At 46.4% G+C, this 22743-nt stretch overlaps 1 protein-coding gene across 1 annotated transcript in view; it reads right to left on the reverse strand.

Annotated features, from left to right (window-relative positions):
- Positions 1-22743, reverse strand: part of KIF15 (kinesin family member 15) — a 927627-nt gene that overhangs the window by 607533 nt on the left and 297351 nt on the right. The window contains exon 17 of the mRNA XM_086941724.1: positions 5327-5521. Within this exon, the coding sequence (XP_086797850.1) occupies positions 5327-5521 (195 nt within the window). The remainder of the gene's footprint in view (positions 1-5326; positions 5522-22743) is intronic.

A 22743-nucleotide genomic window follows, 5' to 3' on the forward strand; every position in this document is an offset into this window, starting at 1 on the left:
GACATAACATAATACCTGGAACCGGACTGAAAAGGACAAGCTGCGACATAACCTGCTGAAGATACTGATTAAGTTGGTACGTGCAGTAAAAGACTGTCTTAGGAGCCCCTACATACATTGATGGAATGGTATGGTAATAGAACGGTACACTATGTGACATGGGTCTGAAAGGCTACGTGGGGGGTATTATCACAGACAAGTATGGAGATCTTCCGTAGAGTTCAGACCCCAAGGGGCCTTACTGTTCAGCTGTAATATGTACTTGGTCTCCAGAGCTCTAAGAATATCCTCCCTGTCGCCGCCTCTCCTCAAGGGACCCACTGTATGAATTGCATAATATCTGAGAAGTGCACGGTTACCATGACACTCTCTGAAATGCCTAGCAACTGGGTACGTGGAGTCACTTGTGTTGATGGCTCTTATGTGCTGGAGCACCCTCTTGTGGACCTGCAATTTGGTACTCCCAACATATCGCAGGCCACACGGGCACTCCAGCACATACACCACGTACTCACTCTTACAGGTCAGCTGTTTGGTAATTTTGCGGAGTATAGGAGAGAATGGAGTAATATATGCGGTCTTACTGACTCCATGTAAACAGGCCTTACAACTAGAGCACTTCCTGAAACCTTTGCTCCCTGCAAGCCAGTTCTTTGGCACGATCACTTCAGGACTTGATTTTACTAATGCATCCTGCATAGAGTATGCTTTTCTGAATGTAATCACAGGTTTCTTTGGCATATGCTCGCCAATAACTGGATCAAATCTGACTAGATCCCAATGCTTGTTCACAATTTTTCTCAATGCCCCATGCTGCCTGTTCAAGGTCCAGATAAATCTGGTTGGTTGCTTGTTCTCATTTGCAGCGGGTTTCAGCATCTTTTTGTGTACCAGGGAGGTCTCTCGGGATAGGGCATTTGCTTTCGCCATTGCCGCATCTAATATGCTCTCCCTATACCCTCTAGCTAGGAACCTTTGTTTGCTGGCTTGCTGAGCCAGTTTGCGCTGGACTTCTGTGCTGCACACTCGCCTGATCCTGAGCATCTCCCCATAGGGGATGCTCCTGATCAGGTGTGGCAGGTGGTGGTTCATAGCCTGAAGCACCGTATTGCCAGCCGTAGGCTTCCTATACAGAGTTGTTTTCAAGATGACCCTCAATTATCTCGATTGTAACATCCAGAAAGTGGGCTTGGCTCTGACTGATATCCAAGGTAAAAGCCAGGTTATAGTGGTTACAATTCAACCTCTCAATGAACTGGATAGCTTCTGCCTGTGTCCCCCGCCAGATTAAAAACACATCATTGATGTATCTATACCACCGTATGATGTGCTTCTTACAGATGTCTTAGTGTTCGCCAAAAAGGACCTGTCTCTCCCAGTAGCCCATATGCATACAGGCATAACTGGGAGAAAAACAGGTCCCCATGGCGACACCTCTAATCTGCTGGTAGTGTTGATTATGGAACATAAAATAGTTGTTGTGTAGGCAGAAACTAATCATGGAAATCAACATTCTGTTGTGTTCTAACAGTTCAATCGGTCCCTGTCCCAGATAAAACTGGATCGCACATACATCATTGTATACCAGTATAGTACATGCGGATGAGGTAACATCTAAAGTTATTAACCAGGATTCCGGATTCCACTCAATTTCCTTGATCTTTCTAACAAAGTCACTGGAATCCTGGATGTAAGATGGAAGTCCACAGACGTACTCTTGTAAAAATGAGTCCACATAGATTGTAGTCTTTTCTAAAAGCCCCCCACATGCTGAGATAATAGGTCTCCCTGGGGGCTTTGTGGCGTCCTTGTGGACTTTGGGATGAGGTATAGGACTGGGGTAATGGGGTGATCATTTTTCAAAAACTTTAGTTCGTCCATGCTGATGGAACCTGATGAACGCCATCCCATCAGCAAGGAATAAAAGTCAAATTGAGCTTTTCTGACCACCCCTACGTCACAATGTTTGTAGCAGTTAATATCATTTAGTTGATGGAGGACTTCCTCCATATACAAACTTCTTGGCCACAATACGACGTTGCCGCCTTTGTCCGATTGACGTACAATCATGTTGCCATCTTTTTGGATTTTGTTAACGAGATCAGTATATTTCTGGTTTTGACTGTATTTATGTTTTTTGATTTTAAGCGTCTTTTCATATAGGTCCTTTATCCCCCGAGTTGCTGCCTCATGAAAAATTTCAATGCTATCATATGTCATAAGTGACGTGAAGGTGGAACGTGGTTTGAACTTTGTTTGGCTGCTTAGATTGGTGATTGGTAGATCCTGTACACTCTGTGAGACTGATTGTTCTAATCTCAATGCATCCATATCCTGCATTAGTGGTACATCATTTACTGCCAAACCCAGCCTTGTTGTTGTGTTCTCCATTCTCTCAGACCCCTTACGTGACTTGCTATTGATAAAATGTTTTCTTAACTTCAATTTGTGCGTGAATTTAAATAAATCTATTCGTGTTCCAGCGTAATTGAAGACACACGGTGGGCAAAAGGATAAGCCCATCAACAAAATATGCAATTCCACATCCGATAGCTTTGTCTGGGTAAGATTTATTACCGAGAGACCAAAATTATGAGCTGTTGACCAACCAGTTACTTTTTGTTCCATTGCCTGTTTTGATTTTTCCACTTTTTCTTTACGCCTTGCATTGGCTGGTCTCCGCCTGATGTTGTGGCTTTTGCTTTTGGCTGCGGCTTTACCCTGGGACGTAGAGTGTCTCGCCTGTCCTGCCGTACACAGTCCAGTTCCTGTGCTAGGGTAAGCCGGGTAAACCCCAATTGCGCTCCACTTCTGCCTACATCGGAGTCTGAACCGCTATCCATATTAGAGCTCAGCTCTGCATTAGAGGAACTTTGGGATAATCTTGTTAATGGTGAGTTTTGTGTGCCGGGGCCACTTGGGATATGCTATATATATATATATATATATATATATATACACACACACACACATATATAGATGTATATATAACAGGTGAGTGAAATTTAATAAAATATCTACTTGTCCATGGGGCTGGTTGCTTCATAACTACTTGCCCTGTAACAAAATCCACTTGCCCCTTTGGTGCCAAGTAATGCAGTGACACATTATGGCAACAATCATTATATAAGAGCTCTGATATGACCAATCCCCTTATGTTGCCATGTTTCCGCAGATCTACATACTGGAGCTGAAAGTAGTGGTAAGCAATAGTTCCAGGGTTAGAATGCCCTTTTGAGTCAGTGCAAACCTTCTGGTTTTCAACAACTCTTCTCTAATGTTTTCCCATACTGAGAAATGTTGGATATTTACGCCTGACAATGGCAGACGTAAACCTTCTTCCAGAGTTGAGGAAAAAAGTGGTTGGAGGGAAAGTGAACTTTGCAACCCTCAGATTTTCGCATGAGCAAATGTACACATGCATATTTGCCCATGCTAAAAAGCAGTTCACAAATATTTCTAGGAGTACTATTTCTTGTCCTATTTCTGTAAAGTCTTGGGAATTCACGAAAGCCGTATAGCTGCACTTAATGCAAGGACATTGAGACCAAAAAACTATTTTTGCTTTTGCAAATGTTTTTTTAAATGGTGAGGGCCCGGCAGCTCCCACACCAATAAGGTTTTACAAAAACCATGCCAAAACAAGTCACACATTGATAAAACTAAAAAGCTGACCACCAATTTAAGACCTACTTGCTTTGCCAATGCTTGTTTATTTTTGTTTCCCATAATCTTATTCAAACTGGTTACACTGATTTTCCATTATGAATATTTTTGGGAACTACTATCAACACATGTTACTAAATGATGCTGCAAAGAAATGGTACCAGAAACTTTACAGTAGTTTAACAAAAAAAAAATCCTGCTTTCATTGCTTTATTAACATTTTATTTTGAAAGCAAAGAATCATCAATCTTGCTTTCAAGCTTCTGCAAATATTTGCATCAAATCAGAGAGCCTTCTGGGAGCCTAATACATAGCCCCATATTGTTAAACTTTGAAAATGTGTCTACACATTTTTATAATGGAATTACAGTCAGTAGTGCAGTCAGAGCTTACAACATTCACTTAGAGCACTCACCGTAATAATAAAGGCTTTCAATGATTGAACCATAAATACAAGTTTGAACAACATTAACATATGGACAAAACTATTACCTTAACTGCAGACAGTGCCCTTGCCTGATCCATAATGTGGTACTGCAAACTGGCAGACAAAGGGTTTGTACTGCAGGGGGTTGGGCCTACTTGTCCCAAGGACAAAATACACATGAACACTTGATGCCCTTGACCCCAAACAACATGTCTTGGGCATCAAACTATAGAAATTCCACATCCCTGATATAAATATATGTCAACTTTATTACATCCGCATTTCTAGCATTCTAAAGTAACACATTTGCCAAGGTTGTTCCACTGCCTTTATACCTTGCACTTCAGCGACCTGTCTGCTAGCTTCCACGCCAACAAAACTTTGCACCAACCTGCCGACCCACCAGTAGCAGCGGCACCCTTCTTCCTCCTCGTATGCTGCACCCATCTTTCCTCTTTATCTAAAGTGGGAAGCTCTTTCATAGACCATTTAGCTAAACACAGTCAAAGCTGTGATCAAGTTTACATTAACACAGACAAACTAAAATACAGTCAAAACAATTGGTTGCTTTTTCAAGATTGGAATAGCACAGATTGATAAACCCGGTCAGCCCTCAGGCACAAGGGATCCCATTGCACATTTAAGGCCACCAAGAGCAAGTATTTGCTTTAAGGACTTCCACTTTCTGGTAAATTAAATGAAAAAAAAAAATCTTCCAGAAAGCACAGAAAATATTACATTACAGTGTACCGTGATGGAAATACGAACGCACCATTAATAGAATAAAATTAATCCACAACTGAAATGCCTTTCAAGAGGTATCAGAAGGAATGATTGAATGGAAATGATATCAGTGATTATCAGTTTGTTGAAAGAGAACACTAGTGGTAAATGTCAGGGAAGTCAGCACTTTCCTTCCCACAACTGTACTTAGAAAATCCATAACTACCATAAATGTTCTCTTCGGCCTAAGATGTTTCTGTGGATAAAGTGAACCATAGAATGTTAATCTGCATGTGCCAATACAAGGCTATATGTCCTTGTGCCCATTGGTCCTTGACCAAAAAGATCTCCCAGGCAATCTTTCCTGCGCATCTCAGGATGCCAGTGGTTCATTCATCCACTCTGCTCAATCAAGCCAATGCATACATTTTCTTTTCTTCAATGAACACTCAGGCAGTCAATAGTTTCTAATTTTTAGCACCGAATTCAACCATCTAAAGAACAAATTACCTGGACAAGTCTGAGCTCCTCTGCAATAGCTTCATAAGCTTGCTCTTTCATTTCAGGTGGAATTGGCTCATTGCAAATCTCTTCCATTTGCTCTCCAGATGTTGGTGTATCGAAACCATTTTGCAAGATTTCTGGGCTCAATCGGGGAACGAGGCGAGATCTTAAGTAGTAAGCTTTTGTCGGAGTAGTCATATTCTGAATAAGAAAGAAACAGTCAACTGCATGAAAAATGAAATTGCTAGAGTTACATAAGGCTTCTTCCATAATGGTCATCAATTCTAATCTTCAACACTCCCTTAAAACAAACGGGGTCACATATTTCTAATCGTCAATATGATTGTAAGGCCACTGATCATTGGATTGCATCATTCTAGCTCTTCTACTCTTCTGTAGTTAAAAAAAAACCTGCTCCAGAAGTCAGTGAAGACATTTTGCATCCTATAAGACACCAGAGTATAGCTAACAATTCTCGCAAAGTATGTAAAGCACCGCAGACGGCAAATTAAGCAGAGGGACTGCACTCTAAATTAAGTCCTGAAGCATTGGGGCTTTGTGTCATCTTCACAATTACATGTCATTGAAAGCAATTTTTTGAGAGGTCTGATCAGAGTTCCCCAGAGTACACCTTCTGTGACGGTTCATGAGGAAGCTGGGCTGGGATATATTTCTGACCAAATTGGGTTACGCCACTTGCTTCTTTGGCAGTCGATTTGGTAAAAGGAAGACCTGAATCTAAATAGGCTTCTCATTCATGACTGTCTGGCTTTGGAATGCAAGTCACGCATTACATGGATTCTATACATCAGACGAACCTTAACCTCTTTGGGTCGCCCTGAGCTTTTTGTTGAACCGGAGCGCATTATGAGGGCGGCCATTTCTTGGATAAAACAGACGTTTCTTGCTAAGGCGGCAGCGGAATGAGTCCGCAGCACTTCATAAGCGCTCTACGTGTCATATTATTGTGGTTAAAACTGTCCCTGGGATGGAACCCTATTTGATGTTGGAGATGTTGATTTTGCATCACAGTTTACTGAGCTATTTTAGATTGTATCTGTTTTATCAACTGTTGTTGCCAAAAAAGACCTAGTCTAAAGTCTCAGACTTACAGGCATGTTGGTGCGATGATATTTCCATTCCTGATACCTCTCACATTCTCACGACATGCCTATAATTGAATAGTCTTCATCATAAGTATATATCCGTCCGCTTATTTTGCCTTCGAATTTCAGCCAAGTGAGACCAGCTTTTTTGTTTCTGCAATTGGTAAACTCTCACACCATCTGTTTTTCATGACTCACTTTTTAGCCGTGATCCTGCACGGGCATTGAAATTTTATACTGTGTTAAAAGTTGGTATTGATATGATTTTGTTTTGTTTTTAAGTTTGTCAATTTTGTCACATACATTCCAGAAAAGTGCACATATAGGAATGTAAAGCAGCATAATACAAATAAAGCATATAATAACAAGAGAAAAACAAAAAGAAAACTCTCCCCCCACTCCCCCCAAAGCCTCATCCCAGGAAGCAGAGGCATAAATGCGCACCATTCTATATTGACGCTGTGAACACTATTTCCACTTATTTATTGAAATGCAACCAGTAAATGCTGGTACATGGAGTATGTTATGCAGCATCCTGTCCCATCAGGCGTCTGAATCCTGTCCAAGGAATGCATATGAAAAAGTAATGTCGCGCTTACGGCGCTCGCGCCAGTGCCCTTCAGAACAAAAGACCTTAGGGCAGGAGGAAACTGGCAACTCCTCCTCATATGTTTGCAACTGGTCTCTACAGTAAACCAAATCCCTTAGCCATTGCTAAATAGTGGGGGCTGACCTCTGTGAGAAGTTGGCCTGATATATGATGCTCACTAATTCTAGTGATCACCTTGTATCAGTCCAAACAACCCTTATGGTGATTGGTTGTAGGTCAACCTTATAGACCAGCTATCCTAGTGGTAGCATGGACAAAGCAGTCTTAGGCTAAACTCTTTTGGCATGTGAAGCCAGCTGTTTTACCACATATAACCCCTTGAATACCAAATGAAAGGACACCACACAGGTAGTTATGAAAATAAACAAGATATTTATTAACTAACATACACCTCTGAACTCTTTATGAGGTCAGAGGGCTAAGTACATGACAAGACTCTTAAGAAAAATACGTCAAGTTGCACGAGTTACAATGTTGCCCTAGGGGCGCAACAAACCATATACTAAACAAGTGGAATAAGGAAGTCGATAGAAGGAATGGAGCTGTCCAGAGGCTGTAGGATCGCTGGGACTACACTATCCTAACTTTAGGTAAGTAATCAGAGGCCCACGGGACGCGTGTGCAGAGTGAGAACTCACACGCGAGATGCGTAACAACGTCTATGGACAGTACAGTTCAAGAAAAAGGTGAGTACGGACAATCCTGACTAGTTAGGACTAAAACGACTGTGAATCTGGACACTAGGAGAGTCAATCTACCCTTGAGCACCGAAATGCTCTAGTTACCTCACCCACGGGCTGCGGGTGCATAGGTGCGAAGTTGTGTCGGGTTTCTGCAATGAAGTCTATGGAGCCTGAAAGAAAAGATGCTGCACGCGACCAGGAGGAAGATGTCCGGTGCGATCCAAGGGTGATCAGGGAAGCTGAAGACCTGAAAGCAGAGGGGACAATGTTCAAAGTCACTAGCTAGTGACTGGAGTGGAACCAGGAAGGAACCAGATGCTGTCGTCGCGATCAGGTAAAGAGTGGACCCTTGACTCTGCAGCCACGTGGACCAGGTGGTGTCTTCGACAACCAGGATGGAGGCAAGAGCTGTCCCACGCAGGCTCTCGCTGTCGGCGGTGTTGGATCCGGATTCGGGGTCAACAGGCCTTGGCAAAGGCAACCCACGCGGTGAGTGGAATCAGCGTCTGGTGCAGACCAGGAGGGTCCGGGGTGCTTCTCCTTTGCAGGGAAGCAAGGGCCAGTCTGGAGCAACCAGACCAGCAGTGTGGATTTCAAGGATCGTCGTCTAGGAGGCCACTAGCCAGCCGGCAAGTGACCAGACAACGCGTCGAGCAGCAATCAAGCAAAAGGGCCCCACGCAGATCTCCTGGATGCTGGAGAGCTGATCTTCAGTGCAGGAGCTGCTCGGGGCTGGGGCTTCTCAATCCCCAAAGCACTTCGTCGAGGATACCTCAGAAGTCGTGCTGGAAGCGAAGTGCAGTTTCTTCAAGATGGCCGGTCCCACGTGTCTCGTCGCACCCACAGATCTCAGCTGTGCTGCAGATGTAGGTAGAGGTCGGAGAGGTCTGGGAGTCCGGATCTCGTCGGGCTCTGAAGTCTGGATACTCGAGGGACGACGATAAAGTGAAGCCGCTGGACGCTTGATGGTGCCTGCTTGTGCAGGGTGGACACTCCTTGCCTACAAGGGAGATTTCTTCAGTCTTCTGTGGAGCAGAACGTCGAAGTCCAGAGTTTCTTCTTGTAAAGTTTCAATTCAGGATAATCTGCCTTGGAATGGGACCAGCTCCTACCTTTATCCTGCTAAAGGGGGCTGTACTATCACTAGGTCCCTCCTATAGGTGGGACTAGGAAGGGGTGGTTACACCCCCTATCCTTTGTCCGGTTTCACGCCAGGGCTAGGGCTGGAGTGCCCCAGCAACTGGTTTGAGCCGGTGTATGCACAAGGCACCTTGTGTGCCCCAGGCATGTCTCATCCCTTTCAGGTCTGTCCTACCTAATACACAAAATCCTGTCTGGGGTGGTGCTAGCACCTCCCAATGCAGGAAACCCTTTGTCCAAGCCTCCCTCGCTGGAAGGACTCCCAGTAGCAGGAGGTCAGACTTGTGTTTGGTGGCAGCATCCATTTTGTGATGCTGAGGCTCGAGTTTAACTTTAACCGGGGTTCACAGTTAGGTACATGTTGTGTCCCTCTAGAAGGGTGGAATGCTACCCCCGTCACCAGAATTGGCGAGGGGGTAGTATTCCAATTCGTATGACACCTTACTCGACATGTTTTGATAATGCCATGCCAAAGTTAGCAATAACCGCGAGGATTATAATGCACTTAAGAGTATATGGTATAGCGTTATCATGGAAACAGCTAAAGGACTTGGTTCCGAAAGCTGCAGACAGGCTCAGCTCATGCTAGAGCACCATCTCACATAATTCCAAGCATCCTGCCTCCAGGATTGTTAAGGCCTGCCATAGGAGTGACTTATAGGAGTATATGTGTCCATTTTAGGTTTAGATATAGGTATACTATATCTAAAGCAAAGAGTGATTACACCACCTTGCCCCAGCTGATTGATCAGCCAGTTGTGTCAGATTTGGATGGCCAGCCAGGGGTGGCATAATACATGCTGCAGCCCCTGGTAGGCCTTGCCTTGGGTGCACTTATGCCCTGGGTACCTAAGGTACACTGTACAAGGACTTACAAGAGTGACCCAATACCAATTAGTTATGTACCTAAGGTACATGGAGTCCATTTTAACAGAGAGAGCGGGAAGCCTGGGGTCCTGAATAGCAGGATCCCAGGCCAACTAAGTCGAAAACCAGCTAAAAACTAGGCAAAAAGTTGGGGGTAACCATAGTCAGATATCCACCTTCCTACAACCTCGATCCCCATCTCTGTGCTACTGCTCTTTTTGCAAACAGGGTGGAGATCGCGACTATGCGTCTATTAGCTGGCTTTAGACGCTGCACATAACCCAGAAGACACAACTCAGGCGTACAGTCCACAGGCTCCAGCACCACCTCCGACAGAATGCGAGTTACGTCCAAAAGGCTAATACATTGCCACACAGCCATGCAACATGACAAAAATCAGCATTTGTGGCACCACAGAGCACACAATTCAACGTCTCTCGCAGGCCATACGTGTGAAGCTTCAATGGCGAGTAATATACCTGATGCAGGTATTTAAAATGAATGATTCTAAGATTACAATTGTCTGTAAGCCGACCAGTGAGCTGGACATGCTGTCCATACCTCCATTGTGATGGAGCGTCCCACCGCAGCCTGCCAGAGCTGGCAGGATGGGTGATCCTCCAAGTCACGTTCCCACTGTGAAGCGTTGTAAAGTCTAGTGATAAGCCCTTTATGGCTCTCCCCCATTAGTACCGCCTGCAGTGCCCTGAGAGCCGAAGGTTCCGCAGGAAAGTACGGATACGCATCTCGAATAGCTTGTTGGACCCGGACATATGTGAAATTGAACATAAAGCCTCGCTCCACCCCACCCCGTGCCTCGCCAATGGTTTTAAAGCGGCCCTCTGTATAGAGATCCCCTAACCAGACTATACCAGCTGTTGCTAGCTCCTTCAAGGCAGAGGGTTCCCGTGCTGCCCACACTTGCCGGATGAGACGCAATAAGCAGAAGGGGAGCATACAAGGAAAGAAGTTGTGCCCTAGCAGTCAACACCCTCCACGCCCAGGACTTGCATAGCGGGGGATTTTTTTCCATCCTGGGTCCACCCGAACCTCCCGGCAGGTCCATTGCCTGCACCAGAATGGGAAGAACTGCGTCCGCTTCAATTGCCACGTGTGGCTGAAAGCATTGTGGGAAATGCCAATAATGGGCGAAATGTGCCTGCGCACGGAGGTAATAAAGATCAGGGGCCTCAAACCACTCCACCCCTCCCCCCAATCATAGGGTTGCACTAGCAGATCCCATCGACATTGGGGTTGTTTCCCCCCAGACAAATGTCAATAGCACCGACTGCAATGTGCGGAAGAGCGCAATATTCAGTTTGATAGGTATGTTGAGAAAGAAGTACAGCATCTTGGGCAAGCATACCATTTCATCACCGTGATTCTATCTGCCAGCGATAAGGAGAGACGCGACCATTGCTCCGCCTGCTCTGTGATATGCGTAATGGAGCGCCCATAATTCTCCGTGATTACTTCAGCCGGATCCCTGTGGACCCACACCCCCAAGTAGTTCACGGGCTCCGACGTCCAGGCCAATAGAAAGTCAAGGTCAATTTCCTGCGTATGCTTCGTTAATGGAAAGACTACGGATTTGGACCAATTAATGCAGAGTCCGGAAAACCTCTCAAACTGGACATACTCCCTCAGCAGTGGCGATAAGTATATATCTGGCTCCCGGAAATAGAGTAACATATCGTCCGCGTAGAGCGAAACGATCAAAGGTCATTGCTTACATCGTAACGTTGCAGCGGAGTGCTTCTGGCGGAGTTTACATGCTAGGGGTTCTAGTGCCAAAGAAAAGAGCATGGCTGACAGGGGGCAACCCTGGCTTGAACCCCTCTCTATAGGGAATAAGGGCGAGACCTCGCCATTAACCCGCACACTGGCAACCGGCCGATTATATAGAACTCTAAGCCATTGCACGAAAAAGGGGGGGGGAATCCCATCCTGCTCAGAATCGTGAACATATAGAACCAGTGTACCGAATCAAAGGCTTTGGCTGCATCAACCAGCACAGCGACCGCTTGGAAATCTGGCTAGAAGTAGTGCAGTGTGGAAAACAACGTGCGCAAGTTGGGCATAGTAGAGCAATCTGTAACGAAGCCAGACTGATCAGGCAAAACCTGTAGAGGAATCAAAGGTTGGAGCCTAGTGGCTATAATCTTTGCTAATATTTTTGTATCAATGTTGATAATAGAGAGTGGTCTATAAGATCCACACTGATTAGGGGCTTATCTGGTTTCAGCAGAGTGACCAGCAGGTCCTCCCGGAGTGAAGGTGGTAGAATCCCGTTGTCATAGGCTTCAGCATAGACCTCCAATAGCCTCGGTGCCAAGGTCTCCGCGTATACCTTATAAAATTCACTTGGAAGTCCATCAGGCCCAGCAGCCTTACAGGTTGGCAAGGCCATTATGGCTTCCTTCACATCCTCCCCATCAAAGGGCTGCACCAAGTACTTACGGTGAACCCCAGTGCGACATCATCAAGATAGTCATGCGTCTCCCCAGCCGATGGGGACTCCCTAGCGGCATACAAATCTTTATAGAAGTTCAATACGATATCACAGATCGCCTCCGTTGTAAGGCATACCAATGTCATCGAGAAGCTCATTAATAGGTTCTTGGCTATGGGCTCCGCCAACTTCTGGGCAAGGTCTCCCACCCCCCCCCCCCCCCATAATATCTAGCTATTCGCCGCCGCGAGCAGTGCCGTAGTTCCTGGGCCCCTGTGTCATTGTGCTCTATGGCCAATTATTTTATCCGAGCTAGTTTATCTGCAGTAGGATCAGTATCAAAGGCACGCTCCAAGTGTGATATGTCAGCTGCTAGCTTCCGTACCCTACGTCGGATATCTCGCAGGACTCCAGACTGCACCCCTATGCAGGCCCCTCAGATGGTGACCTGAAAGGCCTCCCAGAGGACCCCCGCGCACTGTTCACTGTGCCCTCATTTTCCTTAAAATAATGCCCAATCACCTCCGCTATAGATTGCTTAAACACCTGGTCCTTTAGCTCCGACGGTTGACGCCTCCACACAAATTGTGGCACTTTATATTCCGGTAATGTCATTTCCAGAAGCACCGGGGAGTGGTCCGAGAGATCGGGCCTCATGGGAGACTGCCTTGACCCAATGATAAACCTCCCCTGAGAGCAACCAGAAATAAATGCGGGACCACGAACCGTGAGCCGATGACGCAAAGGTACTCTCTCGAGCATCAGGGTGTCACACATGCCAGATATCATGCACATGTCCCGTGTCAATAAACCCCCATAGCACATCCAACGCTCTCTTGGGCCTAGCCTCGCCAGTTCCATGCCTGTCTTTGTCAGTATCCAGATAGCGATTAAAATCCCCCCCCCCCTCCGCCCCCCAGATAATTTCAGCAGGGGGAAATGACAGTATCCTGCGCCACACATCCGGGAAGAACATTGGGTCATTACATTTGGCCCATAAACATTCACCAGCAGCTCACTTGCTCCGCATAGCCTGCCATGCACGATCACCAGCCGTCCATTATCATCTGTGTCGGTTCTAATCACAGTAAAGGGGACCCCTTTCTTCACCAAGGTCACCTCCCCCCTCGCATACGAGGAACATTAGTATGCCGTTCTTACAATTGCCCAGCGCGCTTCTATGGTTTTCGCTGAAGTAGCAGTCAAATGAGTTTCCTGTAGGAAGGCCACACTCACTCCCAAGCGGTCAAAACCATCCTGATTTACCACAGCATATTAAGGCTGCGTACGTTCCATGTGAGAAATGTAATACTACTGTTCAAAGAATGTGAGATGTTGAATGATGCAGAACAGTGTAACAACAAGCAATAGTCAATACGACATACCACCCCCTGGCTCCTGAGGCTGAACAAGAAACATTACCCAAACCCCAATACCAACCCCTCCAACCCCCCACCCACTTCAGCACCCCAACCTTGCCAAAGCCATCCCATCATCCAGCCCAGTCCCCCCACCCCCCAACAATGGTTAACAGTATACGAGGTACTCCGAAACGTTGGGGGCACAGATGCCCGGTCCTCCCACAAAGCAGGAGTCGACCGAACAAGTAATACCAAAGACTCCACTGACCAAACCTGTTTACAGTTAAATTTCGGGAAATAAAGGAATGTGTCCCTGAAGGCATGAAGTGTCCCAACATAGTTAGGCTGTCACCTAGAAGTGGACTAAAGTAAAGTGGGAGACCGCTCACAGAGTAATACACTACATTACCCAGGAATATCCATGTGGCCGCGCCCCCCAACTCGTTCCAGGGCCATAAATATAAAAAAAATGAACCTACACCCCTAAATAGTCATACTACAGAGTTGCACTAGATGCATAAGCAGGGCATGATCACTGAAACCTGAGAACCATATATAATCTAACCAGAGTCAGAAAAGTCAGCAGTACTAGTTACAGGTCCTTTGCAAGTGAAGCCTTGGGCATCCGCAGAACCTCACTGCTCCTCCTCATCTGGAGCTTCTGTAGAATCACGCTTCCTGCGTTTCAGTTTTTTGGCATGTTCCATTGCGGCCTTTGGGGAGGATTGTCAGCCACAGCGCCTATACGGAGTCGGGCATGATACAGCATGGCGTACGGAACCCCTTCATTCCTCAAGAACTGCTTCACCGTGTTGAACTCCCGCCTTGCAACTTGGACAGCCACCGTGAAGTCAGGGAAGAAGGCCAGCGTGTTACCGTGTTACTCAATAGTCCCCTTCTCCCTAGCCAGGCGTAAGATTGCGTCCCGGTCCCTATGGTTGAGGACCCTAGCTTTCATGGGGCGGGGGGGCTTCGGGGACAGGTTGAGCCGCCAAAGACCGGTGCGCCCATTCCACAATGAACATGTTAGACAGATGTTCCGTGCCAAATATATCTGTAATTAGGCGCTCAATATAGGTTTCCATCCTGCCCACATTTGTTGATTCCGGCAGCCCCGTAATGCATACGTTATTGCGCCAGGACCGCGCCTCCAAGTCCTCATTTTTTGTCTGGATAAGGGAGAGAATCTTATCCATGTTCAAAGTCTTATCAGAGACTGTTGAGAGGCCATCCTCTGCAGTAGAGACCCTCTGTTCCACCTCCCCCATACGTGCGTTCAGGTTCTCTAGCTGGGATGACATATGGTCAAGCTGGTGATTGACAGCGGCCATCACCCCTTCAATGAACGGCAGGGTACGCTGCATAGCCACCAATGTAGACTCCAACCGGGGGGGCCCATCGGATTGGGCGTCCGCCTCAGAGACTAAGGCAGCCTTCTGCGGAGTCTTGGGAGCCCTCTGGGACTCAAAAGTGAGTCGTGATTGGCCATTGTCCGTCTGCCCCATAGCTGCAGATCTCGCCGCCAATGCTGGAGTAGAAGACTGCAGACGACCAGTGAAAAACAGTGCACAATCCCCAGCCAAAGTAGTCTCTCCCACCTCAGGACCAGTGGGGCCCTCCCCAGCTCCCCACCAGGGCCCAAACTCTACTCAGAGGCGACCTTAGCCCTTCATCGGAGCGCTAACAAAGCTGTCCCACGATGCCAGGATGTACAGTGTATTAGAGGATCCAGCAATCACCCGAAGGCATAGATCCACGTGTATAGGCAGAGCACAATTCGTGGAGGGTGGCAATCCCCCCAAACAGAGGAGCATGCGAGGTCCCCGAAGGCTGTCGCCCCACACAGTCTCAAAGCTTCTGCAGCAAGCTAGGTCAAATCACCACAGTGCAAATGTTATCTGGTGCAAGCTCCAATTATGTGAAGCGTGTAATGAGCCCCCTACTTGCAGCTCCCCACGGTGTGCAGCAGACCGTCAGCAGAGATATCCTCCCATGGAGCACTCATCACTGGCCACACAGCCCAGGGATATAGCGTGGTGAAGTAGAGTTTAAGAGAACACACATCAGACTGCCAAAATACTGGGTGATACTACTGTTTCCAAGAAGCAAGCAGCCAGCGTCTTTAATGTTGCAGCCCCCGACCCCAGTGTCTGTACACATCTAATCCAGGCCGGGGATTCACGGCCTATCACTGATGGTGTGCACAGGAGACACTGTTTGAGCCGATGCTGGGGAAACCAAGCCCTCTCAGCAGAGTTCCGGGTGCAGCCGCCGCATGTCCCCGGGCTGGATATCAAGTACCCCGCTTTCAAGCTACACCCGCCCGCCCCAGCCGCAGCTCGCAGGGCGCAGCCCAGCACGAGGCCCGGTCCCGCCTCCGCGGCCCCCGCGGCCACCAGGCTCGACACCCGAGTTCCCGCCACCAGCACCGGCGGGAACTCGGGGGTACCAACATCAATGCAGCGCCTCTCAGGGACTCTGCAGCAAAGGCCCCAGGTGGCCGATTCTTCTCCTCTCGGCTTTACTCCCGCAGTCACACTCCAGCCGAGCAGCTCCCTCGCAGCCTGCAGGGCTCGTACGGCGCTCTTCGTTCACAGTCAGCGGGGATCCCTGCATTGAAACTCCTCCTTCCGAGGCCCCGCAGATCTCGACCCCCAGGAGGGAGCAGGCACAGTGGGAAACAGCACATGTGAGCTCCGGACGGGAGAGGGGCCCACTACCACCCGAGGGCCACCATTACACGCAGCCCCGTGGTCAGTGCAGTGATGTGTGTGAGGCCGGTCGCCGGGGCCCTGGAGAGCCACAGACCGCGTGTGATGGCTCAGCTGGCAACGAGAAGGCTTTTCCTTCCGACAACAGGCACAGAGGTCAGTGGATGCAGCAGATTTTAGGCGGATAATAACTCTGTCAGGCAGAGCCTCACAGCAGTGCGGCCATCTTGCTGTGCGCCCTCTAGCGCCCCCCCCCCCAATCGATACGATTTTAAATGATCCTTGTAGATATTGATTGTAAAACACATGCATTTTTACCTTGCCTGTTGTAAACTGCAATGGCTGTGATTTAGACCTTCTTATATTTACCGGTTTTGTACAGTTTTATTGTTTATGCTTTTGTGATTTTCTTGAGCAATTGAATCTTTTTTTCTTCTTCCTGCAGCATTACTTTTTAGGTGTGGGTTTTGGCAGCATCGTTTGTAATACTCTTAGTGTGCTTTGAGTCTACTCTTTCAATCACTTTTTTCAACTCTTTTTAACTAGTCACTTTCAGCAAGTGACTTCAGATTTTAATATTCGCAGCATGGCTCAGCCTAGCGGAGCATATTTCTCTCATCTAATGCTTTTGGTTGTATCCTTCAGCATGTAATAGAGAACTTGCATTTCAGTGACAGGCAACGGAGGCTTATTACAAAGTATTCAAAGAAATAAAAGATGTCTATATTGGAGGCTCTCTTGCCTTTATTACAGCCTTTTGTTTGTTTCTATGTGAAAAGAAGATCTGTGGTAAGCTAGCCTTCAATTCTAACCAGTTTCATTCTTCGTCACAGAAACAAAATGAAGACTATATTAAAGGCTACCTTGCTAACACGTCTTTAAAGTAAATAAAGTGAAACCACCCAATACAGGATGAGAAAGAAGGTATCCAACTAGACCCTACGTAGTGGGTCTCTCCTAGTGTTCGGGGAAGTACACAGGTTTGTTAAAGTGCAACGGATCTGATTTGATTAGAAAGTGTACAGAGTGCGCGATTGCCCAGAGGAGTTTTGGCGCTAGGGGTCGATGTGAGAAAGATTGCCGAAAAGGTAATGAGCTGACTTAAGCGGTAAAGAGCCAGGTTTTTACTGCTTTTCTAAAAGACAAAAGCGAAGGGCTGCTTTTTATCATGATTGGGAGAAGGTTCCAGGTCTTGGCTGTCTGCAACAGAAAGCTTCTCCCCCCCACCTGACCTGCTTAAACTTAGGTACCTGTAAAAGTTTTGCATGAACAGACCTCAGGCTGGCTCATCCCGTTTCCGCTGTGTTCTTAAAACTGCGGTTCTGAACCATAAAGGGCCTTGTAGGCCAGGCAGACTGTTTTAAACATAATCCTCTTTTCTATTGGTAGCCAGTGGAAGGCTCTTAGTCTGTGGGAAACTGGCTCTGATCTGGAAATATCCAGCATCAGTCTTGCTGCTGCGTTTTGCAGACACTGGAGTTTAGTTAGATGTTGGACTTGAATCCATGCATACAAGGCGTTGTCATAATCCAATCTGGACATGGCCAATGCCGTAACTAGTGTTTTACATGAATCATGGGGTAAAAAAGGCTGTATTCTTCTGATCATTTAAAAAGTACCAAACAGTTGAGGAAACTTAATTTATCTGGGCGTTGAAGGTCAATTTAGTATCAAATATGACTCTCAAATTTCTGACTTTGTCCACTGGTGTTGGGCACTCACCCAGGCTGTCTGGCCACCATTTAGGAGACCAAAAGTTTGCATCGGATCCCAGCAGCATAACTTCGGTTTCATCACTGTTCAATTTCAGGCAGTTAAGCTGTATCCATTTATTGACATGCCTCATGCAGTCATTAAATTGGTCGGCTGTTTCCTCCATATTGCTTGAAACTGACACCACTATTTGGGTGTCATCTGCATATGAAACTGGCAAGAACATACACTTTCCGATTGTAGATGCCAATGGAGCGACATAAATATTAAAGATATTAGGACTCAGGGAGAACCCCTGAGGCACGCCACAAGATGAACTGAAGGGTTTAGATGTGGAGTCTGCTAATTTAACTGAAAAAGTTCTATCTGTTAAAAATTAAGACAGCAACTTGAGTGCATCGTCTTGGACCCCCAGTTCTACTAGACGGTCAAGAAGAATCTTGTGATTCACGGTGTTGAAGGTAGCTGATAAATCCAATAGAATCAGGACGCCAGCCAACTTGAGTCTGATGCTGCCACCGCGAGGGGAGACCAGCTTGGGCCAGGACTCTCAGCTCCACAATTCCTCGCGCAACGCACCGTCACTTCCAGCGCCAGGAGGCGCCGTACTTAACTGCAAGCGGACTCCTGCAGTGCGGGATGCGCACAGGCAGCACCCGGGAAAAGCCGGGGCCAAGGGTGGGCCCGTCCTTGCCCGTCACTGCCAGGAAGAGACAGGGCAGGGCCACCCCCCCTTGATTTCGCAGTGGACAAATCAAGCAAGGTACTGTTTTAATTCTCCCCTACTCTGGCCCCCTTTATATGACATTGACAGTAGACACGTGAACAAAATCCCACCCTGGCCAGCTAACCCCCCATTGGTGTCTCCGTTCCCTTCCAGTAGTGTTTTGTGGTGATTTAGCATTTTCCAATCGTCTTGCATTTAGCAATCTTCTTTTGACGGGGAATACTGTACTAAGTATTGTTTGATTAGGTAGCTTTTTGGATATTAACCAACTATATCTCTGGTGACACTTGGGTATACGTGGACATTTAAATATGGGGAAGCGGAAATCGAAGGAAGGCATAGGGGGGAGTGGGGCTGGCAAATCTACCAAAGGGAATAGGGCCAGGAAATCTCAAACATCCAGGCAGCAACTGCGTGCTCGACAGGATAGATACTTTAATAAACGAGTGCAAGGAAATTCTGGAGGGTAATCAACTAGCACCCCAGACTCCTGGCAACTTAGATGATAGACCTTCTCCAAGCTCAACACCAGCCCATGCCCCGGTCATTCAAACGATGTTCCAAAAGTTACTGTAAAAAATACTATCCACTATTGCAAATAAGTCTGACCCTTCTACCAAGAACATGCCTCCAGCTCCTGACATTCACCCTGCTAAACCGAACGTTAATGTATCCCACGACGCGCATGAATCTGAGCTAACTATGTCATGCTCCAACAGATTTTCTCCCCTTTCGACAATTGTAGATGAATGTAAGGAGAATTCCTCATAGCCTTTGCTTTATGGCTTGGCTGATTCCAGTCGGGGTATGGAGCATGGCAATTCAAAATAAAATTCTAGATGCTATCCTTGTCATAAACGCTTTAAGATCAGAAATTGATGTATTAAAAAGAATGATAGAGGACCTTACAACTCTAGTTACAACCATAGCGAAGAAGGCCACGCCCCGCAAAGCAAATACTACTCCTGTGCAAAGTCTTCCCCTGCAGCCTAGTAATCATAGCTATAATCATCTAGTCTCATCAAGCTCCTGTTAAAAAAAAAACTCCTCCAATGACACTAATGCTCTTCAAATAAGTACCCCCGCTTTATCATTGCAGAGGAACTCTTCTAATGCGCATTTGAATCACAACAGGAATAGGCCTGAAAATTCTATACAGGACAGGCTTAAGAGGATGCCACTTCTCAGGCTTCACAGGCGCCCTTGTAACAAAACAAATTCTTGAGCCATGTCAAGCCCAACTCCATACTAGGAAAAAATGGGGGTTATGCACAAATTAACCTCACGTGCGTGAGCACATTACATGAAAAGATGTGTATAAATACAAAGGAGCACAGAGGGATCAATTCAATATTTATTTGCACCCAGGGATAAACTAAAAACCCTGATGTGTCAAAATAAAATTTTAGGGAAATAAATTCACAGATCAAAATCACATATATACGTATCAAAGGACAAGGTGGAGCACAAACGGAAAAAAAGTCAACAGATAATTATACAACAATGAAATACCTTAGTTTACATTCATCTCTACATATAATACAATATATACATCACATATATAATAAAACGAATACACAACAATAACGCCCTACAATAACAAAAAAAAATACAAAAAAATATATGTATGCGCACTCTAGTGCTACACTTCTAGGTAGTCCTACTAAAGCGCCAGAGGTGAATCACCTCAGAAAAAATATTTATAACTGTGCTTATGCTGCAATCTGAACAAGTATACATTTTGAAAAGGACTCCTTCACAGAATGTCGACGCAGTCGCGGTCGCGCTTCAGCCACTCGTTTCTATGGGCTTCCCCAGGACAAAGGGCAAGATTACAGGGTGTCAATGCACATACACGGACCCTGTAATGCAGAGGCTGACGAATCATGAGGGGGTACTCCAACCAAGGGTACCTCTGGGGGCAAAAGCCCACCTATTGTGCCCACTTCAAATTTCCTTCGTATATGCAGTAGATTCAAACTCCAAATGAATCGTGTGTCGTTTTTCTCTCTGAAGTCAGGAATCCAAAAGTAATTCCAGGACCTAGTATTCACGCAAGGATCAAGGTTGCCGCCATAGCCCAACCCCATAGCCACCCTTTAGCATTTCGCTCTCGAGCACCCCCGACTCTTGCAATTGCAATGGCCACTAGTAACGGAACACAACCCCAAAAAATATTTATGACTAATGTCCAGAGACTTAATACCACCATTAAGAATACCTTTGAGAGTAAAGAATCTTTAATTAACAAAGTATCTCATTGGATTCGCCACACTAGGGGATGACATTCGGTGATCAGAAATGACACTCAGAGCTTGCCGATGCTCCGCACCGTTTTCCAAAGTTGATGACATTGAAATCACCCTAAAGGACCCAGAGATTGCGGAGAATCTCCTAGCTTTGGAGTATCACACCTGCCCCCCGAATGGCTCTTCTATACAGTTTAGACACCAGCCCTCACACAAGTTAGGCAACATATATTCCACACAAGAAAGAATTCACCTTGTATGCACATCCTCTTTGGAGACCAATGATTGACTGTCAAAAGATCCTTCTCCTACTCTCTTTACCAGCCCCAATCGCCATGTACTAGCTTCGTGCTGCTTAGCTGGCAAAAATGGGACAATTTTACACCTAGACTAGGATTTAGGCACGACCCACCTTCTCCCACAGATTCAAAATCACTAGAACTTAGGTGGGAAATAATGCTATCTCGCCACAAAGGGCGTTACCTACCACCAGTCAGCAATTAAAAATTGCATCTTGGAACGTGGCAGGTTTGAATAGTAAACTCCCGCTCCCACATTGGAATGACTATGTTGGGAATTTCGACATATTTATCTTCCAGGAGACGTGGAGCTTGGAACCCTTATATAAACACGGCTACACATGCCACTTCATCCTGGCAAAATCTATTGAGAAAGGGCGTCCTTTAGGCGGCCTTTCTGGACAAGCATAGCTCTTGACTGCCGAATCACTTCCAACACAAGCTTAAGCCCAGACATTTTGTGGCTAAGTATCAGGGGACCCATGGGTGGTAGCCAAATTGAGCTTTTTAATATATACGCAAGAGGGACTAAGAGTGGTATGCCATCTACTACGATCTCTGCATTAGATGAATGCTTGGACAAATGCCCACCTCACACAAGAACCATAGTCGTAGGTGATTTCAACTGCACCTACGAACCCCTGAGTGTGGAGGAACTTTTGGAGATTGAACCCCAAGATGCTAGTTGGGCTATACCCCAGCTACATCTTCAACCAGTTAAAAAATGGACCCAACAGGTTCTCCAAATGAACTCCATCACAATGGAGTATGGCCTAAGAGCCACCAACGGCAGGTCACAATCTGATAAGGGAGGGACTAATACCTTTAATAGAACTAGCGGCCCATCACGGATCGATTATATCCTTTTAGATATTAGACTATGGGACCATCTCATCGATATGAGAGTGGGCTGAACAAAAGACAGTGATCATAACCCCCTTGTGCCAAACTCTGAAACCCCTTTGGGTCGCAAACTTCTCGGAGCGAGTGAACATGCAGCCCCTGGCAGTCACCAAAAATGTAGTTCCATCAAATTCTAAAAAGACTTTGCAGTGGGAAAATGTAGCATTTAGTGAGAGCAAAATTGCTGGCATTAAACAAGAAGTAGCTACCAGCATGGCCAAACTTCAAACAGCGGCAGTTAGTACTACAGGATTTCTAGAAGTACCTGGGATCCATGAGCATGCAATCACTAAAATTAATGCATACTTCTTGACCACACCAAAAAAGGCGAAAGCAAGTGACCTTGCCAAGGACCCTTACTCCTGGTTTAACAGGGATTGTAGGGAAAACAGGTCAGCCTTAATTAAGGCAATCAAGGGGAAGAACAAAACACAAAAAAGCTGCTAGAACTTCCTACAAAGCTGTCCAATGCAAGGCTAAGATAGCATGGGATATTCTGCGCTGGGAACAGTTGTTTGCATGCTTATCTAAGGATAATAATCTTTTTTGGAAACTGGTTACCTGGGGCTGTAGCTCAGGCCCGCGCCCTCCCGCAAACCAAA

Source organism: Lissotriton vulgaris, chromosome 10 (genome assembly GCF_964263255.1).
Source record: "Lissotriton vulgaris chromosome 10, aLisVul1.2, whole genome shotgun sequence".
Classification (NCBI taxonomy): Eukaryota; Metazoa; Chordata; class Amphibia; order Caudata; family Salamandridae; genus Lissotriton; species Lissotriton vulgaris.